Source organism: Chrysochloris asiatica, unplaced genomic scaffold (genome assembly GCF_000296735.1).
Source record: "Chrysochloris asiatica unplaced genomic scaffold, ChrAsi1.0 scaffold00078, whole genome shotgun sequence".
NCBI classification, from domain to species: Eukaryota; Metazoa; Chordata; class Mammalia; order Afrosoricida; family Chrysochloridae; genus Chrysochloris; species Chrysochloris asiatica.
In genome coordinates, this window is record NW_006408596.1 from 473,141 (window position 1) to 477,208 (window position 4,068).

Genomic DNA, 4,068 nt, shown 5'->3' on the forward strand with positions numbered 1-4,068 from the left:
GTTCATGGGGCTTTCATCTATGTCCTTAACTCGATGTGGGCCTCAGCCTCCTGGCCACGTCTGCCCTGTTCCATGTCACAGTGTCCCCTACTGCATGGGGAAACAGGGAGACCTGGCCCTGTTCCCCACTCAGGGGCCCCTCCCCCACTGGTCAGGCCTTATGGCTGGGTGCCCAGGGTGACCAGCGGTTGCCCTGTGCTTCCCAAGAACTTTGTCCTGGTGACTGGAAACTCCCAGAGGTCATGGAGTGAGGCTGGGGACCACGCAGGGATGAGTGGTGAGGGCCGTGACCATGGAGGTTGGGTCTCCTGTATCTACTGATGTTATTTGTGGGGCAGCTGCTGGTCTGGCAGGACGGTGTCTGAGGGCTGAGAGGAGGTCCTGGGTACACAGAGGTGCCTGCCTTCCTGCCTGCGGGGCCTCCATGACTGACCCTGTTTCTCTCTCTGTCTCCCAGTTTTCTCACAGGTGCCTGTGATAGCAGCCGTGAGTAGATGATGACTGCTGACCTTTAACTTGGTGGCTGCTGAGAGAAACTCCCAGACGGCCCCGCCATGTCAGGGTCCACACAGCCCGTAGCACAGACCTGGAGGGCCGCTGAGGCCCGGTACCCGCCCCATGGCATCTCCTACCCCGTGCAGATCGCCCGGCCCCACACGGTAAGAAGATAGATCTGCGGCTAGTGCTTTCATAGACCTGCCCTCTCTTGCTCTTCCTGGGAGTCCCAAGGGGAGGCCCCAGGACACCTGGTAAACCCTGTGATCCCATTGAGAAGGTGGACGCCAGGGTCAGCTGAGCTGAAACCTTTGCCACTCAGAGTTGGTCAGATGGCCCCATGATTTCTCTCTTGACCACCAGTGGGGTTTACGTGCAGATATGGAGAGTCTTGTAATCCATTGTCTTCTCAACTCCCTCCTTGTTGAAACTTGGGTGGCTTTGTGGAAGTGGTTGCTCCTAGTGACCCTAACCCTGCCCTGACCCTTGTGGCCTCATATATGCTCCAAAACAAAACCCACTGCCATCGGATGGACCCCAACTCACAGTGACCCTGTGAGACAGAGTGGAGCTGCCCCAGAAGCAGGCTGGCCTCAGCCTTCTCTCAGCAGTGTGTGCCCACTCTCGAAATCCCAGATTGGGAGGTACCAGCATGGAAGCAGCTGGGGTCTTTGTAGTGGGGGCTCCCTGGGCCAGCCTTCTGCCTCCTGTTCCGAGCTGGACTCACTTGCCCACCTTCGCGAGTTGTTCCTGGGTATGGCCATGAGAGTACTTGCACACTGTTTGTAGAAAAATCATGTGTGTAGAAAAACAAGCCACCTCATTCCTTCCTTCGTCTTGTCATTCATTCACTCCGCTAGGGGGTCCCTTCCGCAACACTTAGGAGGCTAGTTGTGATCATAGAGAAATAGGCATCAACAGAGAATAGTGAAGGGACTTGGCTGGTTCAGTGGTTACGGACTGGGCTGCTAATAAGAGGTCGGTGGTTGAAGCCCACCAGCTGCTCTTGGGGAAAAGGACCTGGCCGTGTCCCATAAAGATGACCACCTAGGATATCCTCCTCTATTCTTGGGGTACTGTTAGTGGAATCAATCCAGCAGCTCCTCACAGTCATGGGCCCCGGGTGGTCTTCCCATGTACCTTGCTGGCTGTTGGATGGGGTGGGGGGTGCTGAGGGAGTGGCCACAGTCACCCTGGCTCTTTGAGCCTCTAAATGGGATCCCTTCTGGCAGGCACAGAGGAAATGCCTTCTCAGGGTTTCCATGAGTGAGTGTGTGTGTGTGTGTGTGTGTGTGAGGGGGGGGGTGTCGCAGAGAGCTGGGGCCCAGGATGCCCCTCAGCCTCTCTGGCTGGGTTCTCCTGTCTCACCTGGTCCCTGCTCTCCCCACTCCCTATTGCCCAAGCGGGACTGCCTCCTGGTTGTTAGAGTCACCAGCTGACCCCCAGACTGCTTTCACTATCCCTTCCTGGGCCATCTGTGATACAGCCTGTGGTTGGATGGGACCTAGAGGTCATCGCTGGCCCAGGTGGAGATGAGGTTAGGCAGACATAGCCAATGGGCCCACGCCTGGGCTGCCCTGCAGGGAGTGTTTCTGTACAGGACCCCCCCACCTCCCCGAGCCTTGTCCCCAGGGCAGGTAGATACTCCATCTTGCTGAGGATCTCCCCTCCGGGAGGTTGGCTTGTCTGCTGCTTTGCTCATTTTGCTTTTGTGGGAACGTGTAGTGGAGCGAGCATTCCTCCAGGTAGCCTGCAAGGTGTGCTGAAAACACTCTATACCTCTGCAGAGGTGCCTGCGTATGCATGTGTCGGGACACATATGTCTTGTGTGTGGACATGGAATCTCTGCCTGTCAACCTGCCAGACATGCCGAACACCCCACACTGGTGCATATGTCGATCTGCACATGCGTGTATATCTATGTATACACATGTGCGCTTGTGCCTGCACATGTTTGCCCACAATTGTGTGTATGTTGTCTTGCACATGCATGCATATCTATTTGTGTGTCTACACACGTCTGACTGCATGTGAGTGCATGTGTCAGTGTGTCTGCCAGGATGTATCTGCATATGTGTGTGTGTGCATGCATATGTGTCAGTGTGCATACACGAGCCTGCCTGATATTGTGTCTGTACTCAGTGCACATGTGTCTGTCTGCACATGGGCGTGTGTAATGTGTGTGCCTGTGTCAGTTTGTGCTTGCATGTGTGTGTGTCCATGTGCACACGTGTCTGTGTGCATCCACGCGTGCTGGGTCTGTGTGTGAGCGTGTGAGTCGCCTGGCCTCTCCTCACACCTGCGTGTGGGTCTGACATGAGTCTGTGGGGTGTGAGAGGTCTGTCCACGTGTCCCTGTGATGGTTGTTTAGGCTGTGCCTCTGTCTACGTTTTCCTGCTGACACTGTCACCTCTATGCATTCGTCACCTGAGCTCCATCATGCTCTGTACCCGCTCCCCTGATGACCTGCGATGCTGCTGAGAGGAAGCGGTAGAGGTGGCAATCTCGCAGTTCTGCTTTCACAGGCTCGGAGGTCCCATCTGCAAAGGGGTGTGATGGTCCAGCCCCTCTCACTCCCCCGCTCCCTCTCTTGTCTCAAGCAGCCTCAGACATCCCTGCTCCCATGTGCCCGACATCTGTCCCTGCAGACAGGTTTCTTTCTCGCCTGGCCTGGGTGTCTGTGCTGCCCACCACACACTGCTTTGGGTTGGAAAAACGTGATCTTTGTGCCCCTAGTGTCTCCTCTCAGGCAGCAAGCCTGTGTGTGTTGTGTTCTGTGCCTCAGTTGTCCCCCGTCAGGTGGGGCTGGCAGCTGCACCTCTATTGGGATGTGGTGTTGACTAAGTTCGGGTGTGGGGTTAGGGTTAGCCGAGACCCGGTGTCGCGTTCACGTGTGATGTGAGAAGCTTATCATTGGCCTGGCATATCTGTTCCCCCCCCCCCCGCTCCGGGTCAGGAGTTCCTGCCCATTATACAGCTGGAAACATTGAGGCTCAGAGAGACCACACAGCTTGGTGGAGCTCACATGTGCACCTGTGTTCTCCCTCCAGGATGTCGGGCTGCTGGAATACCAACACCACCCCCGGGACTATGCCGCCCACCTGCCACCCAGCTCCGCCATCCAGCCCCAGCGCAGGCGGCCCTCCCTGCTGTCGGAGTTCCAACCTGGGGGTGAGAGGTGAGGGGCTGCCTCTGTCTAAAGTGGGGGATGGGGTACAGGCCAGGCGGCTGGATGGAAGGTGTATTAGTCAGGAATCTCCAGGAAAACTGATGCAATCAGAGATGTATGTGAGAGGTGATAGGTACACATGTACATATGACCTCGGGTTGGAGATGTATGTGAGGAGGTGGTAAGTATGTGAGAGGACCACATAATACACACATACATATATGACCATGGATCACAGATATATGCAAGGAGGTATGTACACACATATGTATGACCATGGATCAGATTTTTACAAGAAGGTATGTGCACACATATGTATGACCATAGATCACTAATATATATAAGGAGGCCTGTACACACATATGTATGATCATGGTTCACAGATACATGCAAGGAGGTATGTA

At 55.3% G+C, this 4,068-nt stretch overlaps 1 protein-coding gene across 3 annotated transcripts in view; it reads left to right on the forward strand.

Moving 5' to 3' along the window:
- The first annotated feature begins 554 nt into the window (after window positions 1–554).
- The window catches only part of NCOR2 (nuclear receptor corepressor 2), a 113,535-nt gene continuing 110,021 nt past the window's right edge, over window positions 555–4,068 (forward strand). For all 3 annotated transcript variants that reach the window (XM_006865361.1, XM_006865362.1, XM_006865363.1), the window contains exons 1-2: window positions 555–659; window positions 3,546–3,673. In XM_006865361.1, coding sequence (XP_006865423.1) covers window positions 555–659; window positions 3,546–3,673 — 233 coding nt within the window. The remainder of the gene's footprint in view (window positions 660–3,545; window positions 3,674–4,068) is intronic.